Source organism: Heloderma suspectum, chromosome 5 (assembly GCF_057233095.1).
Source record: "Heloderma suspectum isolate Gila_16-S chromosome 5, 16-S_ref, whole genome shotgun sequence".
NCBI lineage: Eukaryota > Metazoa > Chordata > Lepidosauria > Squamata > Helodermatidae > Heloderma > Heloderma suspectum.
In genome coordinates, this window is record NC_139462.1 from 112858338 (window position 1) to 112882373 (window position 24036).

Here is a 24036-nt window from a genome sequence, read left to right on the forward strand (position 1 = left end):
AATAAAAATTACACCCATTTCCCACTGCTCTGGACTAGAGGTTGCTGTTGTTGTTTGTTTGTTTGTTTATTTCATTTCTATACCGCCCAATAGCTGAAGTGCTCTGTTGTTGTTGTTGTTATAATTAATTAATTTGAGGTATTTTTATATTGCTCTTAAATCACATTCCCAGTTTACCAAAACTATTAATAAATAATAATAATAATAATATAAATTCCAGCCACTGTTTTATTCAAGTATTGACTTTAACTGTATTTTTGGGGGGAGCAGGTATTTTGTGTTATTTGTTGTATGCCACTCTAATATCTCTTGATGTGGAGCAGCATAGAAGTTCTGTGCTAAATAAATAACTAAATAAAACAATTAAAATGGAAACAAAAGTAATAAAGTAAAAGACCACCAAAGCAGTATAAAACAGTCTTCAAAATTAAAATATTATCTTAAAAGCTTGGGGGTGGGGAGGTCCTTACCTGGGGCTCCGAAAAGACAATACGGTAGGCAGCAGACAAACTTCTTTGGCAAAAGCGTTCCACAATTGGGGAGCCACCACTGAGAAGTCTCCCTCTGTCTGTCATGCTCTGGTAGTCACCTGACCTGCCTCACCTCAGACAGCAGGCCATCTGCAGGAGGCCCTCCACTGAAGATCTTAAGGTATGAGTAGGTATATATGGGAGGTTAAAAGCAGCACTTCTAAATTGTTAAGACTCGCAGAGATGGAGACAGGTCAGACAAATAGCACCCCTCTGGATTCTGCTGCCCAGTTTGATTTGTTCATGGAAGGGATGTCAGAGAATTCCGCCACGGATCTCGGTGAAGCTGAATGCCAGTGCATTTGGCCCCCCGAAATCCATGGCGGAATGAAGCCCCCCCGCCCCGTGAAATGGGCCCGGAACGGAGCACCTACCTGCTGCCATCCGTGCTGATTTGCGTCTGCGGCCGCCATTCGCTTCTTCCATGTAGCCGTGATAAGCTACGTAAATACTTACGTAGCCTATCACAGCTAACACAGGGACGCCATTTGCGTTCCTGTGGAAGCCGTGATAGGCTACGTAAGTATTTATGTAGCCTATCACGGCTTAACTAAGGGAATGCAAATGGCGGCTGCTATGGTGGCCGCCATTTGCGTTCCCTTTTTTTCCCCCGTTTTAGCCTATGTAAATATTTACATAAGCTAAAATGGCAAAAAAAAGGGAACGCAAATGGCGGCCGCCGTAGCCGCTGCCATTTGCATCCGCTGGTGGTTTTTTTTGCTGTGATAGGCTACGGAAATATTTACGTAGCCTATCACGGCAAAATATGGGGACGCAAATGGCGGTGGCTACAGCCGCCGCCATTTGCATCCCTGCAGGCTGCCCAGCAGCTGGATGTCCGGCTGCGGGTGGCCCCGGCCGGCGGCTCTGTGGAATCTCCGCGGAGCGGAGCCGGCTGGAGAGAATTTCGAGGGGAGGGACAGAGCGCCTGCCGCCCACCGCGAATGTCACCCTTCGAAAAGGTAAGTGACTTTTGTAAATCTCTAGTTCATGGTAAAGCTTGCAGTACTGCTGTAGGAAGGAGAAAAATGTGCACTTGGCAGCCAGCAATATTTTGTTTCTTAGCTGTGTATTTTTGTGAAAAACAGCCCAAATGCATGGCCAGCACTGCAAAGCATGGATTCATGTTCTGCTTAACTGTGAAAGGGCATAAGGAAATTGTTTGATGGGAAGAGTACTGGTGGCTGATTCTGATTGACTGAGGGTATAAAGAAAAAAGCTCAACAGGGCAGAAATGCAGCACAACAGAAGGTCTGAGTGGAAAACAAACAGACATGAAGAAGACGAGAGAGGAGCAGTGTATTTTCTAATAAGAAAATTAATACAGTAAATACACGGTCTATAGGACATCCATTTGTGCAAGCCAAGCTTTTCAGTAAAGTTCTGTTGCCCTTTAGTTATCATAGTACAGCTTTACCTCTTGGATCTAAGTGATGTCAGTGATCACTGTCTCCACATTTTCAAACTTTCTTCTCCAATAATGAGGACAGCAACCTTGCCTTTATTTTTAAATCTGGAAGCTGGAATTCTTACCATCAAACATTGAAAATGTACTGGATAGCATGTGCCTGGAACGTACGAAACTCAAAATCACTGCCACTAGAGTACTATCACCATTATTGTAATCACATTCTAGTTCTTGCGCATGAGAGATTAGCTGGCATTGGTTGGAGAAACAGGAACTGAGGAAAGATTGACCTCAGCTGGTTGGAAAGAGAGCCATGGATATTTCCACACTAGCCTGTGAGTCATGTGAGCAGGGAGCATGACAAGGTCCCTCCTCTGTCAGATACTGCAGGGAAGAGAGTAAGCCTTCTGCTTTTGTTTCAAAGAATTTGTCAAGAATTAAAAATAATCATACAACAAAACCAAAATGATACAAATTAGTATTCTTATTTACTAAGTGCCTGTAACAACTAGGCACTGTACAGAATTAGTTTTTAAAACCATAGCCCCACTGAAATCTTATAATGTAATGGAAAATAAAGGGAGAGGTAGATTAACAGCACAATCCTACACATGTCTACTCAAAAGTAAGTCCCACTGAGTTCAAAGAGAGTTACTTGAGTCAGTGTGTATATGACTGAAGCCTAGAAAGAACAACTGTCCACTTTGTTTTTAAGAGTCTCCTACCAGGGTTGTAACTGCTTTTGCTGCTCTTTCGTACTTTTTGTTGTTTTTGTTGCTATTATGAGAATATTTGATATTGCATATTACACAAAAGCACAGTGCCATCTGATGGACAATTAAGGGAATAAGCGCACAATGTACTACAGTGCAGTTTAGTGCTGATTAGTTAAACACCACTTTCATACCCCTCAAACAAGATCTAGTGGTGTGGTTAGAGTGTCAGACTAGAACTGGGCAGAACGAGGTTGAAATCCCTACTCAGCCATGAAATTTACTGGCTATTGGCTAACCTTGGCCAGTCATTATCTCTCAGCCTAATCTACCTCACAGGGTTGTTATCAGGATAAAGTGGGGGGCATGAATGATACCCTGAGTTCCTTGGAAGATAGGTAAGATAAAAATGTAATAAATGTTTTTTTTAATGTAATCTTCTACAGTGGAACTATTTTACATATTACATTGATCAAGTGTAGAGAAATCCAGTGATGTCTAAACCATGGTAAGGATTCAAAACATTTTGAAACAGAATTCTGCACTAGAGTTATGCTTTTCTTCTCATTTCCTCCTTTTGTTCCTCCTTTTTATTATTAGATCTACCAGAGTGTCAAACTACATTTAGCAAATATGATAAAAACTCCCCAATGAAGCTATTTATAATATTTAGATTTTAGCTACGCGGGTGTTTGAAAAAATGGGGAAAGCCTTTCTGTTGAGCCTTTGAATCTTTGCTGGAGTTAAATCATCGATGTTTCTGCAGGCATAGATGTCCAAACAATAAGACATATTGTTTGGACAGAACTTTGATATGAGTTCTTGAAAACTGTGGTAGCTAATGCAATATGAGCTGTAAAGTGGGATGACTCCATAGAAAAATCCTAGATTGCTTATAGCAGTCATTGTTCTGTGTGCTGTTACTTGGAAATGGATGCACTAGGTAAGTTTCTCGCCATCAGTTCTGAACCGCTTCTAAGTTTGCGATTACCTTTTTGTCAGTTAACTTGCTAATTTGACAGGAAAGCAGTGAAGTGGAATTGTAGAAAATAGAAAACAACATGGGCAGGTCGAAATACCCTGCCCCCCCCAGCAATCTAAGATGTTGCAGTATAAATACAATTCTGTAAAAGGTGTGAATGGAACTTAAAAATAAAAGTGATGGATTTGGTACAGTCAGTGAACACAATTATAAGTAGATATGGCAGAAGACTATTTCTCCAAGCGTGGATCCACTGATAATTTTTAATAAAAATCTACTCCATTTCCACCAGTCAGCTGCTGAACATGACTTCACAGATGAGTGTTCTAAAGGCAGAGGTAGCAACCTTTGCCCCAAATCTTAATAATATACTACTGTTTTATCATTAAATCAGCATTTAATTTGGAAGGATTTTTTTTCATGACAAAAGCAAAGATATATTATTAATCATTTTTGTGTATGGCTTGTCTGTATTGATATTTTGCCTGATTGTTGTTGTTGCTGTTTGACTGAGTAAAGTAAAAGCAATGTTATTTTTTATCATTCAGTTTTGATGAAAATATGACAGCATGATGGTATTTGTCATGTATATAGAAGCAGGGGGACTCTGTACGTTGCATCCTTAACTTCTTTTTTGCATCTGTCAGCAAAGTAGTAGTAGAAGTAGTGGATAAGAAAGGTAAATGGTTAAACATTTACTTGCTGCTTGATTCATATTTTGAATGGGCACAAAATTTGGGGGGGAAAATGACTGTTTCAAGAATTGCCGCCTCTTGTCAGTCAATTCAGCTCTGTCGCGGGATAATAATTGTATTCATTTAGCATTTAGAATACTCAGATTTGCAAATGACAATCCGAATGAATATTTCATAACAAAGAGGCATGATCCATTATGGTAGTGTGACTCTAACTAGTAGCGCAGCATGACTGATCTTGCATTTAGAATTTGTAAGAGAGACTGTGGCACATCAGCTAATTAAAAGTATAGCTTTTAATCTTAAAACATGAGAAGAAAAGAAATTCAAGACTCAGGTGGAGGAAAAAGTCCTGTTTTTCCTGTTGTGGGAATGACGGCTTTGGTTTGTTGTGTGTTCATTTTGTTGTGTTATCATAAAACAGATGCACCTGTATGATGTTGTAAGGGGAAAACAATCTTTTGAGTGCCTCATGGTGTTGGGAGTACATTTTGTGCCCTCCCTAGAAAATGCATTGCCCAGATCAGCAGCATGGCTAGTAGTATATAATGTTTATACAAAAATGTGCCCTAAAGCAACAGTGCTGATTTGAAAGTGGAAGCAGGAATTTACGATTGTATATAACAACACTAGTTTTCAGGAGTGCCCTCATGAAAAATGGACAGTGAAAGGATCAGGGGAAAATGTGTGCTTCTTCATTTTTTTCTTCCTTTCAATACATTCAGAGTCTGGGCAATTTACATGTTAGAAAACGCTTAAAAATGTATTGATAACACTGGTAGCTGGTATTTTCTTGTAAATATATTTGTTGTACAACCCCCTGCCCTCCTCAACAATTTAGCATTTAATCTGGGATTACTAACATACTCTCTTATTTTATTCTAAAAAAAGACATGTCTAGGGGGTTCAGTTTGACTGAATGAGTCATAGAGAGCTATTAAGAGCTGTTGCTTGTGGTGATCAAATGGAACCCAATGTAGAGAGGCAGTGTACCTCTGAGTGGTGGGAACAGGCGACCTGTGGGGAGGTTGCTGCCTTCTTGTCCCACTTGCGAGCTTCCAAGCCTGTGGTCCTACCCGTACTTACTTGGGAGTAAGCCCATTGTACTTAGTGGGAATTGGCTTCAAGTAAACATGGTTAGGATCTTACTGCATAAGGGAATACCACACCAGCTGGACCTTGGTCTGATCCAGCTGGATGGTCCCTATCACCAGTACTCTTTTGGGTCCGTGTCCAAAACTTAAGCACCGCAAGTCATTTAGTACTAACTTAGTACTAGGTCATGCTTATGATTCCCCCCGCCCCCCATCACAAGTAGATTTTCTTGTTGCCTGCCTTCAAAACATCAGCACTGGAAAACGTTTAGCACTAACTCACCCCAGTATGCAAAGTTGAGAATTTAAGACACAATGGGGTTCTAGTCAGGTCACAGATTTCTGTCCTCTTCCCCACTTCGGAAATAACTAGCCTTGTCCTTTCGGATTGTTTGGGAAGGAAAAAGAATGGATTGGAGTGGGGGACGAATATAGATGTACATATAGATACACACACACACACACACACACACAGCAAGTGGATGTGAACTGACAGTGCAGCAACTGGGTGTCCTGGAGGGGTGGCGCCCGGGGGCGGGCACGCCGTTGTGAGCCCCGGGAGGTGCTGAAGCCGGAGAAGGTCTGCGGGCGCGCTCGCGCGCGTGGGCGCGCGCGTGTTCGGCTTGACTTCACCCCAGCCGAGGTCTGCCTCGGAGCGTGACGTCACTTGGCCGTAGCACACACAGCAGCGGCACCGGAGCAGGCGGCTGGGTGAGTGACAGGCCAGCCTACTTTTTAATAGCTTTGTCATGTGACTGGGAACAGTAGTAAGACAGGTGCCTTCGGTTCACTCTCAGTGAGGGGCTGGTTGGCTGCGTGCGAGTATATTTGCGCTCTCTCCCTCTCTGGCTGTGGATTGTAGTTTCAAAGCTTTGCTGCCGTCATTCAGGAGCTGGATGGCGTGGGACATGTGCAATCAGGACTCTGTCTGGAGTGACATCGAGGTGAGCTGGTGGGAACGGTCGATCGTTTTGTGCAAATTCACCCAGCCGGAGGGCTTGTTTCCTTATATGCTCTTCTTCCTTTCTTCTTCTTCTTCTTCTTTTGCTTGTGTTGCTTTGAATCGTGTTTTGTTTTTGTTTTTTAAACGGGATAATAGTGGAAGGAGCTAGAAGAGCCCTTTTGGAATGGAAGCAAGCCTGCATCTTATCTTTAATCCTGTAAGTTTTTTTCTCCCTCCCCCTTTCTATTTTAAGATTACTCTCCAGTTCCTTGAGAAAATAAAAACAAAACAAAACAAGAAAGCACACACCCTGCCTCCTGTCACCAGGATCTCCTGCAGTTGGAAACTATTTTTATGTGCCTTTGGCTCCCTTTCCAGTCATTTGCAATATTTATGCTCCAAGATATTGATATGAATTGGTGTCTGAAGTCTTTCCAGTGGCATTTAGTGGGATGGATGGAGAAAGGCTGTGTGTGTGTCTGAGATGGGGGGGGGGAGGGGGAAGGTTCTGTTGCTGATCTTCTTAAACTTGTGCAAAAAAAAAATTGTGCTTTTATATTTGTAGAGGATGATTAGCTCCAGGGCAGAGATGCTTCCGTACAGAGAGGGATGTGGCTGAATTGTTGGAATGTGGCTTTTACACTAGAATGTTTGGAGAGAGATGTCCTGGTGCTTTGGTTGCGTTAAGGGTCCCATTCATTCAGATGGCTAAGTGGTGCTGTGCAGCTGAGACAACAGGACGGAGTATGAGAATATAGTTTATATTTATGCCAGATCTTGTGTTGCTTGCTGCTGTTGCCACCACTGCTTGAGTAAAAATAGATGGCAATACATCAAAACTGCAGCTTCTGCTGGTACAATTCATAAAGCGGGGAGGGGGGAGAAAAGCAGCTAGGAATGTCTGGAGTGTAAGAGTGGAGGCTTGACAATGTCTAAATGTTTGCAAGCAGCAAAACCAAACCAAAAAATCCTCAATGTGTGCTGTTTGAAAGTTCTTACAACTTGGGGAAACTTTTTGTTCCTGATTATCCCCAAAACAGAGCCTCAAATGATAGCTACTTTTGCAGGCCAGTCCTATGCATCTCTGTTCAGTAATAAATCCTAGTGACTTTAGTGGAGATTATTCTCAACTAAGTGTGCCTAGGATTGCAGCCTTAAATGCTCCCCTTGGCAGGGAAAAAAGGCTATTGGTGATCTTGTGTGCCTGTGTGTTTGTTTAAAAATCAGAGATGTTGACATAGTGCAGGGGTACATATAGAAGCATTTAATATTTTCTGCATAGACATTTTTATTTTCTCATGGCAGGAGGCAAAGTTTGGAGCATCATTTTTTCTAAAATGTTTAAAATATTTACACCTCATCCGCTGTCTTCTGTTTGCATATCGTAATTGCTCATCTCTTGTTTTGACTTCTTAGTAAAGTAGAATAGATATAGATAATTCATATGTCCTGTAGCTATTATGAGTCAAGGCGGTAAGTGAGTGACTTACTGGCTCCAGAAGTCCTAATTTGTTTCTGAGTAGCTGCCTAGCTGGGAGTATCCAGTGGATTGTTGTCTTGGTTTTTGTTGCATGGGTCTCAGCTGCTGTGGCTTAGTTTTTTCCATCATGCATTATTCCTAATGCTGCTAGGAGCTTATTTGAGGAACCAGTGTCTGTGGAAATGGTGATGATCTATTTTAATCACTGGTGTTGCTGCAGAAATTTCAGACTTGTAACAAGAAAATCTAATTTATGCCAGTGAGCAGTTATTATTATTTTTTGCTTGTTTAGTGGAAGGAAGGGGGTCTTTAGAACTGCGTGGCAGATCGGGTGGCTTTTCAGTACAGTTCTTCCAAGTGGCATGCGCCTTGCCCTGTGTGCAGCCAGCCTGATTACCTGCTGCATGCTAGTGCTGTTGCTCTGGGGAATCACCCTTTTCTGTTCTTAAAGTACTACTGTCATCAAGTACTGAAAGGCAGCTTTAAAAAATCCTCAAAATTTACTTCCAACATAAAATACTTTATATCCTCTTGTTCGTAACAATGAGATTGCATGCTACTTAATAAAGGCCTGCACATCACAGTAGCTGATCAGCGTCCCACAGCGTTTCTCTGTTTAATGAAGGTAATGTACGATGAGGCTGCAAGGATTGATAAGGAGGATGTTTGCTTTAAGCATATTGTCCATGTTCAGGATCTCCCCCCCCCATCCCATCTCTTTTAAACAAGCTTGTTAAATACAGATTATTGTTTTCATTAATACCATTTAAATGACATGCATTCAGTCCCCCCTCCCTCCCAAATCATCTAGTTTTAAAAATTACCTTCAAAAGCACATGAGCATCCAAAAAGGTTAATGGAGAATGATGCTTAATTATGATGATTCATTATCATTGATGCAGTTAAGCTAATTTATTGTGTGCTCTTTAAGCGTTTGGAGGGGTGGGTGGGAGGGAATGGTCTAGGGCCAAGAAAGACACAATAATTAGCCTTTGTGTTTAGTGGTTGCTTTATCCCCAAAAGGCTTATTACAAAATTAAGGGTATAATTGTGTAATAACTGCCAAAAACTGTGAGCTGTTAAAAAAAAAAAAAGTGATATTGCATGGAAGGTGCACCTGTTAGAGATGTATAGGCAAACGCCAAATATCTGCGAGTCAGATGAGGACAGTTATAGGACTTGGAGTGTTAAACCTGGCATCATTCAAAGGCCAAATATAAATTAATAACAGGAACACTTGCTACTAATGTGTCTCAGATTAGAAGCGTTGTGCCATATCCAGAAGCATTGATTTTATTATCATGTCAACATTGGCAAGAGTGGACGTACTTTACTTCAGCTATTCACTTTTTTTTTTAAGTGACACTGCAGTCATTAAAGACAAATGAGAACTGCAAAGGGAAGACTTTTTTTTAACCTCCCCCCCAACACAGTTATTTCTTATATTGCTTCAAAATGGCCACTGCAGGCTCTTTTTAAAAAGTGTACTTATTGAGAGAATCCAGCCTGTTTAACTAGGCAGTGCACACACATAGAAAGATAGAATCTGTTTGTTACAAACCAAAAGTAGTAAAGGGATCCGCAGGATATTTTGGAGGTCCAGGAAATCAGCTTTGACGCCACGGACCTCCACAACACAGACCTGGAGAGCAATGCTGAAAATCTACCTTTTCAGGCAAAGACCCAGATTATTCTTTAATGAGATCAGTTTTCATTTGTGTATCAAGAAAAGGTCATTTCTGCATTAGAACATTTGCAAATGGAAAGTACTGGAACTTTAGGACTGGAAACAGGGGAGTGGGGGAGAGACATTTTTAATGGTTGGTTTTTATTAACACTTTTGCTTTATAGTTTTCCTTGTGTTTTCATTCCATGCCTCACTGCAAGCACTATATCCTCCATATGTACATGTATACCTCAGGCCTTGGACAGTTAATGCTCTGGGCTCTTTCAAAGAATAGGAATAAAGGAATTGATCCGTCAAAGACTCACCTTCCAGCCCTCAAGTTTCCCTTTCTCTACACCTATTGTCTGATTGCCTGCAGTGTCCTGCTTGGCCATGGAAAGTGGAATGGTAAATTGCAGCCTTTGCCAGCTGCTCTGAGTGTCCTGACCCTGTTTCTCTTTTTCCAAAGCGTGCCTTGTGATTAGGTTATCACATGCAGAATATGCAGGGCCGGATTTGGTCTTACAGGGATTGCCGGTCAAATGTTTCTAGGAAGTTTATTTTGCTGTAGTCCAACTTTAGCAAGAAACCTGTATTTACTGTTGACGTATGACATGAGAGACTCTGGGGAATGGATGCATTTGCAGTGGTGGTGGGTGTTCTGGGGCTACCGATACGCTAACCTTAATTGACTTCATCCAAGGAAAAATGGGAAGGTTTATTAATCCAGGAGGCCATGCCACTTTTGTGGCTGATTGACAGTCCGTGGCATCTGAAATCTAGTTGTGTTTTTTCTTTGACCTATGTGCAACATCTTTACACAAATAAAGGCAGGAAATGAAGGTGGCAGATTGGAAACCTCTTTTCTAATCTGATCACTGTTGTCACCTGGCTTTTAACCACATAATTGCTATATCCGTTATCTTTCCTGTAATACAGCCTAATTCATATGGGTGGCCAGTTTAGGGAAGTTCCAGATATACACCCCCAGCCCTGCCCCCCTCAGTGTGTCAAAGCTGAAAATATTCTTGAAAACACAGAAGGAGTGAAGGTTTAGCTGTATGCTTACATGCAGTCTGGGCATGATACAGCCAAATTTAAGCGCTTTGAAGTCCCAACTATTTCAGCTGGAAAGCTAACAGCATGCTTAGCTATGTCCTATTAAACTCAGTGGGACTACAGAGACCTTGACTTTGGCTGGACCATGCTCTGTATTCATGACCATGTAGTTAAAAGGAAATATTCAAGGTCTGCAGCTTCAGCCTCCCCTCCCCCATGCCTGGTCTTGAGTGCTGCACAATTGTGGTTGCACAGTACGAAGATGGGCATCCTCCGTCAGCTTGATACGTAAAGTCAACAAGGATGAGAAATCTAAGGAAACACATTGACTTTTTTGTTGATGTGTTTGGTATTCCAGACGCATTGACCCAAATTCCTTTCACCTGCTTTAAGAGGTGGTTGGTTTATATGAGTGTTAATTACTGCCATGCAAGGTCTGTGTGTCTTAATATGTATGACTGTCACTACCTTCCAGGTCTTTGTGGAATGTGCTGTAGATTAGTCTGTATGATGATTGCAAGGTTTGCTTTGCAGTGACGTTCCATATATAAGAGTTACGCAGGAAGACTTTCCAGAGCCAAATGGTGAACGTCATGAGATCAGAATGAAAATCATAGGATTTAAACAATATTCCTTTCTTTATTAAATTTAGGCCCCACCTTTTGGCCAAAAATGGCTCTCAAGGCAGCTAACAATAATAAAAACAGATTTAAAAAAATTAAAATAGAGAAATAAATCAGTTGAACACGGCAATAAAATAAAGAAATGGCATCCAATCAGTTAAATCCCCCTCGAGCAAGACACCAGTTTACATGCCAAAGGCCTGCCTCAATAAAAACATCTTTGCCTGGAAGGACAACAAAGGAGCCAACCTAACCTCGCTTGGCGGGGAATTCCAGAATCTGGGAGTGGCCCCCGAGAAGACCGTCTCTTGCGTCCCCACCAGAGATGCCTCTGATGGCAATGGGACTAAGAAAGGGACCTCCCTCAAAGACCTTAAAACCTGGGCAGGTTCGTCTGGCAGAATGCAGTCATTCAAATAGCCTGGTCCCACGTTGTATAATAAAGTAAAATTACACATTCTCAAGCACTTCTCTGAGAAGGAGATATGATGGCTCAGCATCATGTTTTCTGACGTAGAATGAATTTCACAGGAAGTCCGGACCCTTCCTGTTTGTTCTGTTGGCCGCTGTCCACATTCCCAGGCAGAGGTCTCTCCTAGGCCTGTTGGCTGACATACTTAGCTGGACTGGAGAGACCAAGGATTAAACCATGGATCTTCTGTATGCAATGCGTGTGTCCTGCAATGAAGCTATAGGCTAGGAGTTTGGAAACTTTTTTTCATGCCACAGCTCAAACATGGACTTTGCCCCCATCTCTAAGTTACTTGTAGCAGTACTGGCATTGCCATCCCATGGTTGCTCCCACACTGCTCCCAGTAACTAGGCAAGTTTTACCCACTTAGAGTGAGTTGCACATGCTATGACAGCTACACCACCCTCTAGTGGTGGTGACTCTAGTGGTGGTACATAAGGGCAGCATATCCATGTAGCACAGGGGTGGGCAACTTGTGGCCCTCCAGAGGTGTTGGCCTACAACCCCCATCAGCCCTAGCCAGCATAGCCAATGGCGAGGGATTATGGGAAGTGTAGGCCAAAACATCTGGAGTGCCACACATTGTCCATTCCTGACGTCGTGGAAGATTCATGCATTACTGGGAGTGTTGTGGGAGCAGCCATAGAAAGAAGTCAAGGCAACACTCCTATGAAGCAGGCATTGCAGGGTAGTCTTGCTGGGCCGGCCGGCCCAACCATTGGACAAATGCAATATATGCCACAGCTTCTAATCATGCATCTGACACCTTCTACTCCCAGGTGCTGTTATCACCCCTGTCATGGCTACTAGGTACTCAGTCCTAGCTAGTGCTATAGCTAGATTGGGTTAGCAACACAAATGGTTCCTTGTGATGGTAATAGTTTTAGAGGTGCTAAAGAAACAGTGTGTGACCCAGGAGTTGTACCTGGGTCTCCTCTGTGGCATTTGCAAGAAACCCTGAAGCCCATTGTTGGAACTGTGCAGCCCCTCAGATGACAAACTGCCTTGGACCAGCTCAGCTATTTAAACTTGGGGCACCATTTCAGATACGTTCTGGGTGGGTGGGGGCAATGATTCAAAGCAAATGTAAAGGCCTACTCGTGAACATGTGAATGATTAAACTGCAGAAGAAGTTGTGTATTTAATAGCATTTGTTGTGGTTTATTATACATGTGTGCATGCATGTGTGCAGGTATGCATACACACCTGATAACTAGATATGCAGTCGTGCCTGAGGAATAATCATATTTGGTCTGAAACATGGAGTACACACATTGCCCTCCCTAAATAACACCCCTGTTTGCATTTCATTATTCTTGAATCCAGAGCAGTTGCAAGGTGGAATGTAAAGAAGAAGCTGTGTGCCCCAGAAGGAAAGGGCATATCAAGGATCTGCAACAGGTGCAAATCCCAAAGGGGAAGGAGTGCATAGAATGGAGGGGTTAAGGTGCCAACCATATTTGCGTGCTTACATACCCAGAGCTATGCAAAGCAGAGCAGGGTTCCCAATCCCCCGCGTCTGCGGGTGGGGGAGGGCAGTCTCAGTGTCCATCCCCCTACTCCAGTTCCCTGTCTCCAAAAAAGGAATAGAACTGTCCTGCCTTCCAAGTTTGTTGTGAAGCTGGGCATATGTCTTTCCTATCCTGAGCTTTGGTGCATGAGCTACAAAAAACCCATTAGTGGTGCTTATTGGTTTGGCCGGAGACCAGTTTTCTATTGGCCAGCAGCTTGCTGTTCAGAGACTGTGCTCGTGACCTAAAAGTGACTCTTATATAGATTGGGAGACTCCATAACTGGAATGTGACATTTATAGATATTTGGTCATTACTTGGCAGGTGCTCAGCTTCCTTGTGCCATGGGAAATATTTCAAAATCTGCTTATTATGAGGGCGGTGTAGCTTAGCTGTAGCAGCTTACTCAAAGTTGTGTTGTGGCTAATAATTTTGGAGCTGTTTGGTGAGAGAATGCAAAGGTAGATGGGGTGTGTGTATGTGCGCCCAATTTCACATTGATGCATCTTCTGCTGATTTTGTCCATAGGGTAGAAGCCATAACACAAGCTTCTTTCAGGCTCCTTTTACATTAAGGCCCAATGCTGCTGGAGACGCATGGCTGCTGCTGAAAACAGCCTTAGATTCTTCCCCCCTTCCCCCTCCTGCTCTTCTGGTAATGCTCTCCTCTTCTTAACCAACCTGCCCGGTGACTGAGGCCATTGGAGGGCTTGCTCCTGGTGGTTCCACGTGGACCTATGACCCAGTTGGAGTCCACCAGGAAGAGAGCCTTCAGTGTGGTGGCCCCCTTCCTGTGGAATTTCCTGCCTTTGGAGGTCAGGCAGGTGCCAACACTGTGTTGCTTTTGGTGCCTCCTGAAGACGTTGTTATTCCAAGAGGCTTTCCCTGAGTGACCAGCCGTGGTTTACTATGTTCATCTGCTCTTTTAAAATGTTTTAATTTGTTTTAATTATGGAATTTTATTCTTTTATCTTGCTGTTCACCGCCCCAAAGTATTTGATGTGGAGTGGTATATAAATATTATAAGTAAATAAATACCCAATAAATAAATAAATAAGTAAATAATGTCAGTCGGGGTGTGTGTGTTTCTAAATAGCACAGCAGGGCATGGCATGGCATCCTCTTCCTCCCTCCACTTCATTGGCTACCATTTGTAGACCTGGGAATCCTCAGGCTACAAACCTCTACACCAGGTTGGGCAAATTGTGGCCCTCCAGGTGTTTTGGCCTACAACTCCCATCATCCCTCACCCCTGGCTATGTTGTAGGCCAAAACCTCTCGCGGGCCATAAGTTGCCCACCCCTGCTCCACATCAGCCTTCCACTGGTTGGTTCCCTTCAGATGTTTTGGTTGACAGCTCCCAGCATTCTTGACCACTGGCCATGATGGCTGTGGCTGAAGTCCGAAATGTCTGGCAGGCACCAGGAGCAAGTCCACTTGAACTCTGTTTCTGAATAGACATACATAGCAATGCCCTGTCAAGAATGCCACGTTATACTCTGCCTAAAAGAGCGTGGTGTTACTGAAGAGGAAGAGGCACAGGCTTGCTCCTTTTGGTTGCTCCAAGAATGTCTAGTTTTGGCTTAACGGAGAGATCAAAAGTAGCAGCCAGCCCTCCCTGCTTCTTGAAAAAAGACTCCTGCACTTCAGGGAATGTGAGTGAAAAGACAGTGATTGTTCCCAGCACAGGAGGGTGATTTAGAAGGCAAAGGTCAGCTTCTCTCCCCGCAGGCAGGCTGGTGCATGTTTCTACACACACACACACACACACACACACACCTGTGCCAAGTCAGCATTTTCTTCCCCAAAATGAAGTTAACTCCCGTGACCTGCCAAGTGGTGTAAGTGAGTTAACGGAGAGATAATCCTTCTCATGTCCTGTTGTTGGTCCCGGTTTCCTCTAATTAATGAAAGCGTTTCTGTATTTCTTGTTTTTATTTTTTGTTTTCCCTCTCCAGTGTGCTGCTCTGGTTGGCGAAGACCAGCCTCTTTGCCCAGATCTTCCAGAACTTGACCTCTCTGAATTAGATGTGAACGACTTGGATGCAGACAGCTTTTTGGGAGGGCTCAAATGGTACAGTGACCAATCGGAGATCATTTCCAATCAATACGCCAATGAATCATCAAACATTTTTGAGGTAAGGAAAGACTAAATGGAATGTCCTGGATGATGGTCTTTATCTGCCATGATCTCTGATGCTGTTTGCAAGCTGCAATGCTCATAACTACTTTTTTCAATTCCTTGGATATAGCTTTGGTTATTATACATTAACCCTGCAGAGAAGCCTTCCCCAGCCTGGTGCCCTCTAGATGTGTTGGACTACAACTCCCAGCATCCCCGTGGCTTCCTGGGAGTACTGGGAGTTGTAATCGAACACATCTGGAGGGCACCAGGCTGGGGAAGGGTGCTGGAGAGGAACAACAAGGTATATCAAATAGTTGTAGTGCCAGAATCAACCTTTCCAATGGCCCCGTGTCTTGGGGATGCCAACTTTTGATTTCTAAAATATGGCCCCCAGTGGGCATGGACAGGGAAGAATTCGAGAATGGAAGTTGGTGGCTTGAGGGTGGAGCCAGAACAGAATCTGACAGGTAATGGCTTTAGGCTGGCAGAATCTAGTAGGCTGTCATCAGAGCAGGGTGGAACTGGGAGTTTTCTAACCTTAGTACCAATTAAGTGGTAGGATATGGGTTTACTGCTCGGACCAGTAAAAGACTGTTCGGTTAGCATCTGTAGAGTGACCTAGTGCTCAGTGTTCCAGCTGTGATTAGAATGGTTTGTTTACAGGGCAGTCCAATATGCCTGCCATGCCAGTGGTTAGCTTCTGCCGCTATAACATTGATGCCGCGTAGTCAGGATTCTGTGCATACCCAACAGTTAAGCCAGGAACAAAACAAGAGCACACTGGATGACACAGAATATACCAATCCTGTCAGCCATTTTGCCCAGCATCCATGGCAACAGTGCTGATTCCCATTTAACATAGAGTGGCATGCAGCCAACCCTCCTTCATCAGCCAGGCACAGAAAGAGCAAATACACACATGGTGAGTGGACACCCCTCATGCTGTTACCCCTCCCTACACACACACACACACACACACACACACACACGGCATTACCCCACAGACACAGTAAGGATGCTACAGTAGCCTCAAGTGTGAGAACCTCTATGGTGAAGGCAGTAAAAGCACATAAGCTGTAATGCCCCACAGATGCTTGCACATCAGGGCATTAACCTTTGTACACAATTTGCACGCTGCAGGTCAACACTCTTTTGTCTGTCCAGCACACAGTGTCACAGAAAATCTAGAAAGCCCTTTGACCAATCTGCAAAGTGTTTTGCAGATACAATTGCTTGCATTCTGACATGGGCTGCATGTTAATTGCAAATGGGCTTCTGGGTGTTCCCGCAGTCCTACTTAACGTATTTGCTTGGGAACTTTCTGGTTTTTGCAGCCTGCTGAGTTGGACTGGTGCGGGGGGGGGGGGTCATTCTGTGGCAGTTCTGGTTCTTCAGGGAGGAAATGTCTCAGAAGGTGGTGCTCAGAGACTGCTGTTCTCCTCTTGAGGCTATTGGTCCGCAGGCTACTGCAAGGCACCATCTTGTCTCTTGTGCTGTTCAACAACTGTGTGGAACCAATAGGTGAGATCTTCTCGCAGGGTGTTATCAGTATGTTGATGACACCCAGTTTTATTTCTCCTTTTCATCAAATACCCTAGTGGTGGTGGTGATGGTGAGGCAATGAATTAGTGTTTAGAATCAGTTATGGGCTTTGTGAAGGTGAATGAGCAGAAATTTAATCCAGACAAGATGGAGATGTTGTTGTTGGGAGATCAGCTGATCGAGGAGGAGGCATACAACCTCCAGTTGTGTTTGTACTTGCTCTTTCAGCTCTGTTCACAGGTTGGGAGATGCACCCGGGTGCCCACTTGGTGGCAATGATCAGGGGCACCTTCTACCAGCTTAGGTAGATATGGTAGCTGTGATCTCGCTGGATAGAAATGGGTCAGGTTACTGTCATCCATAGACTACTGCACTGCACTCTGGACTAAGCTACCTTTCAAAAAGCATCCAGAAGCTACAAATGATCCAGAAGGCGTCAGCAGCCATGTTAACTGGAGCATGCTGCATGGAGCAGCCTGCTCCAATTTCGTGCCAGCTTCACAGACTCCTGAGGAAGGCTCGCGTGACTCCTTCACTGCTGGGCTTCAGATGGCAAGTGAAGACCTTGCTTTTTGAGGCTGCCTTTGGGGTAGCCCACTACTAGTTGTCTTTGTCGTTTATTCAGGTACTGGTGTGGTGCTTTGCATTATTTTGTTACACTTGCATATTTAATTGATATTTAGTGGCCTTCAAGATCCTATTGGATGAAAAGGTGGGATATTTAAAACAAATTGAATGCAGATGTTATGAAGCATTCTGGGTAGAAGACATGATTAGGTTCCCAAGGAATGATTCATAGGATTTGAGGAAAGATGTACTTGTCTTCTTAGTCCATTAGGGCTGAGCTGAAACATCAGGCCTTCACTTCACAAGCCTTTTTGTGGGCTGTGAAACTGAACAGTGGGCAAACTCATCCTTTGTTGGGGGCAGGGAGCGGCTACAAACATGGGGAAAGTTTTCCCATTGTAAGGAGGGGGATGGAGAATGGAGAGCCTCCCTGGACCACAGGGGCACTACCCTTACCTTCTGGGGCTGTGCTGGGAGGGAGCTACGAGGAACTGACAGCTGCTTTGGATCATAAGAAGCAAAAATGCGGTAAGTTTGGAGGGGGGCATTTTGTGCCCCATAATGACACTTTGGCTCACACTACGGATGTGTCATTGAACTGGAGGCTCAACAATGAATTCAGCGGAAGAAGGGAGCCTGTGGCTGTAATGCTCATACTGGCCACCTTCCAGGTTGGTTCCTTTCCTGTTCCAGCCATGAGAGGCAGGAGGCTGCCTTACCCAGCCCCGATCCTGTGTGGAATGTGCTCACTCCATCTTGTTCCTCCGTCAAATATTAGAAGAGGGCTGGCAGGCAAATGCCTCTTCTGGCTGGGGCGAAACCTGTGTGCCTTGCTTGCGGCAACTTGCACCCCTGAATACAGTTACTAGCAAGCGTGTTTATACTGGTATAAAACAAGAAAGCGTAAAAGTGGCTGTCCAGCTATTGTGCCACTCACAGTAAACATTTGGTAGGATCGCTTTAATATAGCTTAAGGGCGAAGGTTGGTCCTCATCATAGCTCTGATGTGAATTGTCCCCTGTGGGTTTGACTACGGCATGTCTACCACTCCAGCCTACTGGCTGTATGGATTATAGTAGAAATGATTCCAGAAGAGTTATGCAAACCTAGTTCTAGATACATCCGTGTTATCCAAATACATTGGATAACTACATTGGCTCTGTAGAGCCCGGCTTCCCACATGATTAAATCATGTGGCAAAGAGTTTCTGGGATTATACCATTCAGATTTCGGGTCAGGGATTGCAAGTTCAAATTTTCTGCACCTGTATTCTTTTTCCTGCTGTGAGGCTAATAGTAGCTTTTGTCAGGTGACTTTAGTTAGAGAAAGGTGTTTTTTTTTAAAGCGCTACTGCTCTGATCAAATTTCGGGGCCCCTGGGCATGCTTTAAAGTAAAAATGAGTCACAGCCATGGATGCCCTCCATCACATGTAGTTTGGCATCTCAGGTGAGCAGTGCTAGCCTTTAGAGTAGGATCAGTTCTCCAAAAGCAAACAGCATGCCCTTGGGACCACCCTCCCCCCTGCCCGCCTGCCCTGGCTCCTTCTTGCCAATCAGTTGGAAAGCTCACACTTCACTGCTGTCTCCTTTGCTGGCTGTGTTCCAAATGCCACGCTGTTTCCCTCGGCCCCCATCCCAAGCAAGTGGTGTATATCCAGTAGCTAAAGGCTCTTAGCAGAGTGCAGTAGGACTTACTTCCTGGTAATTATGCTTACAGTTGCATCCTTAATGTTTCTCTAATGATTAAGAGTCTGGTGATAGAGCACAGAGTAGCTCAGATATTCCCCAAAGTATCTTTATAGCAGGGGTATCGAACCTTAGACTTGTGGGCCAGATCCAAACAATCTGGGGTCCCAATCTGGCCCTCTGGGGTTCCTCAGATGTCCATGCCCCCTCCCCACCCGACAACTTATCATTTAGTTTCTCAGCTTTTGTGCAGATTTTCCCCCATTCTAAAAGGTTGAAATGTCCCTCTGAAGGCTTAGTTACCGGCCGTAAGGGCTGTATGTTAAAATGTGCTGGTATGCTTGGAATTGTTGGCCCTGTCCCTCTCACCTTTGGCACCACCCCCTTTGCCTGTGGACCTACCCACCACCGGAATGCGGCCCCCCAAAGCGTCTCCAAGATTGAATGTAGCCCTTGGGCTGAAAGAGCTTCAGCACCCCTGCTGCCTAGGTGGATCTACTAAACTGGTGTGTGTGTGTGTGTGTGCGCGCGCGCGCGCAGAATGAAGTAACGTGTGCTGAGCTAGTTAGGTGCCATGCCTAGTATCTCGTCACTTAATTTATTGTCACTGTGTTTGCTGTGTTTCCTTTTAGTTGAGGCTCTTGTCATTCCATGGGAGATAAATTTATAGAGATGAATGCGTGTAGTAGCCACACAGGCTACCGTACAAGCCTACTGAGGATACATGTTCTGTGTAACCTCACCTATGTCATTGGGCTGTACCACCCCAAATTGCATGTGGGCGAAACCAAATGCTTGAATGGTCTTACTAAAAAAAAAAATACTGCCTGCACATTGGAGAGGAGAATTCTAGGTTAGTCTTTGCCCTGACATGCTTGTTTTCTACATGTAGGGAGTTTTATTTCTTTTAAATAATGATTCTCTCCCCACCCCAGACCTGGAGTCAGTTGATCAAACTTTGTTGTTTAGCCATAGAACCTGAGCAGTTAATTGTAAACTACTGCCATGTCTACAAAAAAACATCCTCTGTCTGTGTCATAAGCAGAAAATAGGTTAATATGATAAAACGGGGTCCATATTAACTTTTTGAAATGTGTAACATCATACAAAACAGCAACGTACAAAACACCGATAAATCCAAAATCCAGTCCCATAATTCTGTACTGCCGGACAGCATGCTAAATTGTCCCTTAGCACTGGACGAAAGTAGATCAGCATCTGAAGAGTCTCAGTGCAGGCCCAGATACATAGTGCAAGTCTACTGACTATGTATCTCGGCTCTAACTAGAGTGGAATCTGTGTAGTAAAATGTGGAGAAGTCACATATTTTTTGCAAAGCGTAGTGAGCAGTTGAACTACCCTGGCTTCTGTCAGATGTGGATTGTGAAATATTGCTTGGAGCACTAACAGATGCCTTGTATCTTCTTTGAGCTAAACAAAGAACAGTTCTTCCTGGCTTCATGAAGGTGCTTCATTTCTTTGCCCCTCCTTTGCATCTGAATTTGCGACCAGACAGTGCTGGTTTGATCTAGCATGGACATTAGGACAGCAGGATGTTCTTTCTGTAGATCAGCCTTCCCCAATCTGGTGCCCTTGAGATGTGTTGGACTATAACTCCCAGCATAGCTGGTTGCGCGATCCTGGGAGTTGTAGCCCAACACATTTCAAGGGTGTCAGATTGGGGAAGGCTGCTGCATATTCTAGCTACTTGCTTTAAATTCTTCCCAAATGTGGCTCCTTTCCCCCCAATCATCAAGGAATTTCATGGCTTCCCAGCTTTTGTGCAGCTTCTTCCTCATTCTAAAAGGTCAAAATGCCTCTCCTACAGCTTGGTTACTGGGAATAAGAGCTTTAAGCTTCAATATGCTGGCTTTTTTATTTTTGGCCCCTCCCCTTTTGCCTTTGGCCCCACCCGCCACAGGGATGTGGCCCCCCGAGAGCTGCCCAGAAATTTAATACGGCTCTCAGGAACCTCTTTCAGTTCGTTGGCTTCGACACCTAGCTGACTTTCGAATCAACGAAGGACAGAAAATAAGCTGACAGTTGAAACAGAAGCTGAGGAGCACAATCCTATACATTTTGACTTGGAAATAAGTTCCACTGAGTTCAATAGGACTTACTGCCAGGTAAGTAGGGCATAGGATTGCAGGCTACGTCATGTACAGCTCCAGTCAGCGGTGCTGTCAGGGCAGGACTTTGGTGCAGAGGTCATCAGAATAAGCAGGAAGGCCCCCAAACAGAGCAGGAGTGGCTTAGCACATTTTGAAATAATATACATTGAAGGATGGGGGAATCGATCAATTTTGCTTTCCCCAGCATTTGAATTTTTAAAATCTAAAATCTTCCAACTTTTGTGAATTTTTGGTAAATTCTTATCAAAAACAAACTGTCACTAAATTCACTGACAAACTGTCACAAAAATAAATAAATAACATATATAAAGTCTATATATTACCATCTGATGGCCTTACTTTTGTAAGGCCATAATGATAATTTGATATCATTAATGAAATAATGATAATTTCAGATTCTGGGGTTAATCACTGTTTCCAGTGATGCAAGTTGAACTTCTCCTCTGTTCTGTGTGAGTTCTCGCCATATTGTCTTTGCCTAACATTTTTCTTCTTGTATGGAACAGTTCATACAATCCTGTTCTTTGGTTCTGCTGCTCTTTTTTATGACCACGGGGTGTGCTCAAGAACCAAAGAAGACACGGCCTCTGATTGGATTTTACCCTCATGCTGCTCTCAATAGAGATTTTGGCACAAGGTTTCACCTTTGATTTCCCCCCCTTCATATTGATTATAAATTTAATACTTCAGCTTTCATAGCTAAACCAGAGCCGTCCCAAGACGTTTTGCTGCTTGGCAAACTGTGTCAAGTAATTTTTTTTACAAAATGTGCTTCTGAGCAACAGAAAAGTGCCCTTCCTTGGCCACTTCCCTGTAGCCTATTCCCACAGACAGATTGTTTGGCACTGACAGGCTTGCTTTGAATACAGATTCTGCCTTAATTCTTCAGTAAGACTGTGTGTGTGTGTGTGTGTGTGTGTTTGGCAAAGCATTGAGTCATGTCAGCCCTCACCTGCAGACTGTGGCAATACAGCCCAGATGCTGGTTTCCAGATGGAGGTGAAAGCTAGCCCAAAATATGCGGGTGACCTGCATGTACAGAGCACGCAACAGCTGTCTTGTTCTTCATCCATGGTGTTTGGGGTTCATATCTGGGCAGAGGGGGACAGGTGTTTCACCCTTTTGCTGGATTTCCTTCCTATTGTATCTTCCAAACTGTCCCTTCCTTTGCCACCAGCTCTTATCCCCCTGGAAGGCACTTCTATGTAGTAGTATCACCCCATGCTTTCAGTTTAGTACTTTAGCACTAATTTGGAGAAAGTGGTGAAATGGGCAGTCTGGCTTCCATGCTGCTGCTATGAAACCTGCTGTGCAGTTTGTGCTGCCTGGTGTGCATGTACAAGATTAGGTATATTTAAAATCATATTTAAAACCAGGTAGAATAAAATAGACGCAGCAGGTCCTATGGAGGTAATTCTAGATATAAATATATGAATATATGAAAAGTTGTGGTGTTGGGGGGTGAATAAAAGATGAGTTGTATTTTTCTTAAAAGAGAATGCGCATGCTTGCTGATCAGGAATAAGTGCCACTGAAATGAGGGGGACTTACACAAGAGCAATTTAATGGCCAGTCTCCAATAAGACACATAAGGAAAGAGAATTTGCAAGTGTAGCATTCATTTGACATGGCGCTAATTTTTACCTATTAAAAAGATTCTTCCTGAATTTCTTTCCTGATTTTTTAAAAAAGTGAACCAAGGTTTCAGTTGCCACACTCTCGTTATAATTATGCAGAATTGTCGAGTGTGTTTGTGTTCAGCTAGGGACAAGGTACTTTCAGGACCGTGATGCGTGTGAGGTATTTGGAAAGCAAAACATAAGCTACTGTGCTTCTCTGTGGGCAGCCAAATCTGTTTATTACAATCCATGAGGATGAGGGGGGAGCAAAAAAGATTCACAATGGAAGCATACACCGTGCGTCGTTCTTGGCAAAGAGGAAATTTTACAAAGATAAATGACTTCGTATCCATTTGGAATGGTTTTGCATGGCAAAGACGATGGGGGCTTCTTTTTTATTATAGTCATCTGGGTAATTTGCATAGATACATACCATAAAGCTCCGATATTCTGTTGGGGGCTTCTCGCACTCCTGCAAAGTTACTCATTCAATGTTTGTGGCCAGATTGATTAATGAATTACCAGATCTTGCATAAAACAACTTGGCCTGACTTTCAAACAGCCCCCAATGCTTTCTTTGCAGAGTCTTGTGACTGGTGTTAATAGGTTTCTCGGGGGCTGAATGTCCTATGGAGCTTTCTCAACTGGTCTCTGCCAGTATATGTGGATGGATGTGTTTGTGTGTGTTAATTCCACTTTGTAATTTTCTCCAAAACTAGTAGCCCAAGGCAGGCCATTTAAGGAGATACGATCGTGGGGAGGGAGCCTTGGTAGTCAGGCTCTTGATGGCTGCTACCCTTTGGTGCCAACTCGGCATGATTTATCATAGCCGTCTATTCTGCACAGCCGTCTGGAAGGTGAGTTGCTTGGTGTTACTAGCACCAAATGCATAACTGGAGCTCTGAACCTTTGAAGGGAAACCTCTGAGCTATTTGCAAAGTGCTGGTGCTTAGTGAATACTAAATTACATTTAGGAAACAGTCTAGAGCCACCAGTTATACTTCATTTTTATTCTTGACACAGACACCTAAATCAGAGAACAGTAACATTTCAGAGATTATGGAAGCAGTTTGGGTATGTTCCAACGCTATAATAGGATCAGAATTTTAAGGCCCTTTTTATTATTACCAATAGTCACTTAGTTTCTACTGCAGTGTACTTTGTGGGGAATTACAGCTTTTACTAAAAAGA

General features: G+C 43.7%; 1 protein-coding gene across 1 annotated transcript in view; it reads left to right on the forward strand.

The window, feature by feature from the left end:
* Positions 1-6318: 6318 nt before the first annotated feature.
* The window catches only part of PPARGC1A (PPARG coactivator 1 alpha), a 124445-nt gene continuing 106727 nt past the window's right edge, over positions 6319-24036 (forward strand). Inside the window, exons 1-2 of the mRNA XM_084860344.1 lie at positions 6319-6366; positions 15134-15313. Coding sequence (XP_084716470.1) covers positions 6319-6366; positions 15134-15313 — 228 coding nt within the window. The remainder of the gene's footprint in view (positions 6367-15133; positions 15314-24036) is intronic.